Source organism: Malania oleifera, chromosome 3, assembly GCF_029873635.1.
Source record: "Malania oleifera isolate guangnan ecotype guangnan chromosome 3, ASM2987363v1, whole genome shotgun sequence".
Classification (NCBI taxonomy): Eukaryota; Viridiplantae; Streptophyta; class Magnoliopsida; order Santalales; family Ximeniaceae; genus Malania; species Malania oleifera.
Window position 1 is genome coordinate 29,659,626 of NC_080419.1, and position 2,438 is coordinate 29,662,063.

The window sequence follows — 2,438 nt, forward strand, 5'->3', positions numbered from 1 at the left end:
TTGCAAATTAATCGATTCATTTGGCCACCCATAACCAATGGAAAGAAATTTTAAATAGAAGTGATGAGGTTTTTGAATTATTGAAAATTTGATTTGATTTTTTTTTTTCTTTTGCAAGTCGTAAGAAATAAAAATGATAACGAAAAAATTTATAAGGTGCTTAAAATGTTTGAGACGAGGGAAGCCTATATTATTTTAGGAGTTGCGTATAATTAATGCACAAAAGAATTCGTAACACTTAATGAAAAATAAATGCACTTGTACAAATACAATTATTGATTTAAGAAAAAAGTCAACTTCTATCATTGATTAGATGCAGCGGTATATCCTAAACTTAATTAGAGATATATCAATTACATAGTAATTATTGTGCCGGACATCCACTTGTACCAAACATCAATACTACAACTAATGTTATTGAATATATAAAAAATTAAAGTAATGTATAAACTAATAATAAAAGAGAATAAAAAAATAAGACAAAAATTTAACAAGATTCAGTACAGAATTACCTGTCTTCCCGAGCAACCTCCAAAAGTTTTTCAAATCATTGAATTAAAGAATAAATCATAAGTTAGTTTGAACATTATCAAAAGAAAAATTATATGTATTGTCTAAATTAAATTCAATGACATTTATGAAACTTTTCGAAATGTAAATAAAATATTGAGCTAAGAATGAAATGAAAGCGGCTTTCATATTTTTCTATGTTTGTCATATAATTTTTATTTTATTCCACCCTTCAAATCATCCCATTCTAGTATCAAAAATCAAATTAATCATTATGAACTTACCCTAAAGATTTTTATAGCAAAAATAATCAGCCATTAAGTGACAAATTTTAATTACATAAATTTACTAAATACAAGTCATTAATTATACCCATTGTAAATAGGGTTTAAAATGATTTTCCTAAACTAAATTATAAACATGAAGTAAACATTTAATAGAGAAGTTTGAACATTATTTATCTCAACTAATATTATGACCCTAATTATGATGAAATCATTACATGTATTTTTCCCCAAATCAAACAATTTATTAATACATAAATTTGAACAAAAGTAGCAAACAAAATTTTATTAAATTTTATCAAATTTTATGCAACTGCAAATTTTTAAAATTTGACCATTTTCTTAGAAACGCTCTTTCTGACAAATTCGTCGTCCAAAGGATTATCTTTTCCTGCAAAACAAACAGAAAATTGCACAATACTTCTTCTCATTTTTATCCATCACATCAACCAAACAAAGGGATTAATGAACATTGTCAAATCAGTCTAGTCCGACGCTTCATAAAATTCAAAATTTAAGCCCCATGAATCCACAATCAGAGAGAGAGAGAGAGAGAGAGAGGGTATGAAACTATGAACAAAAGTTATTACTCTATAAAATTTGCAAAATAAAAAAGTTTGTTAGATCACAAAGAAATCCTCCAATACACAAATCGACAGATGTAAGTTGTAACGACTATTAACCACAATTTCTATCTACACGGGTACAAACGGCCGCACCACCGGCGCCGGCTCGTAGTAGAACGGCGCGGCCGGGTGCTGCCATTTCTTGAACGCAATGTTTTCTGGCTCCGCCGCCTGATGCTCCGGCCGCGACTCGTCTCTGGACTTCGCATCCGCCGCCCGATTGTTCCTCTCCGGCAGCGGCTGTGGCGATGTGATGAGCGGAGACAGGAGGGGGATGGCGCTTTTCCAGTCGGAAACGGGGCTGATCTGCAGCGAAGCGGGCGCTCGCCGCTGGAGGCGGCTGGACTGCCGGCTGCCGCAGGCAACGGAGGTTCTCGGCGGAATCTCGGCCATGGATCGGATTCTACGGAACGAGAGAGAGAGAGAGAGAGAAGGGAACGGGTGGGTGTGTGAACGCAGGATTGCAGTGGGCTTGTGGGGTTGCGGCCTGCGGGTGGTGGGCATATATACGGGCACATGGGTTACACGGATGGAGCTGACAGACAGGATCAAAAAGACCACAGTTGTCACCCGCGTCGGCATCGGCTCGGCTCGGCTCATGACCTTCCTGGTCTTCGAGCTTCGAATTTCACGGAGTCGCTGTATTCAGCTATGAGCTATCTACAGTACATTTCTCTTGACTTCTTAATTTTGACCGGACCCATTTCGCTTTTTTATTTTATTTTTTATTTTAAATTTTGCTGATAATTGTAAAACTTTTTTTTCTTTTGATAGAAAAAAAATTTCTGCTTAGGAAAAAAGGCCTTCCATTGATTTGGGTCAAATTGGTCAATTCGGAGATATTTTGAATAAAATGTAATATAAAATTGTATTAAAAATCGTCCAAATCCAATCGAATCCAAATTTAAAATTCGAAATTCATATCCCCAAATTAGTATATATATATTTTTTAATTTTGTGAAACCACAAAATAAGTGCATGCATATATGACTTAATTGTTTTTTATACTTTATAAATA

The 2,438-nt window shown here is 34.5% G+C and overlaps 1 protein-coding gene across 1 annotated transcript; it reads right to left on the bottom strand.

Moving 5' to 3' along the window:
* Positions 1-1,359: 1,359 nt before the first annotated feature.
* On the bottom strand, positions 1,360-2,001 carry LOC131150727 (uncharacterized protein At4g14450, chloroplastic-like). The gene has a single exon (XM_058101636.1). The coding sequence runs from the start codon at positions 1,922-1,924 to the stop codon at positions 1,490-1,492; it is 435 nt and encodes a 144-aa protein (XP_057957619.1). The 5' UTR covers positions 1,925-2,001; the 3' UTR covers positions 1,360-1,489.
* Between the last annotated feature and the right edge of the window lie 437 nt (positions 2,002-2,438).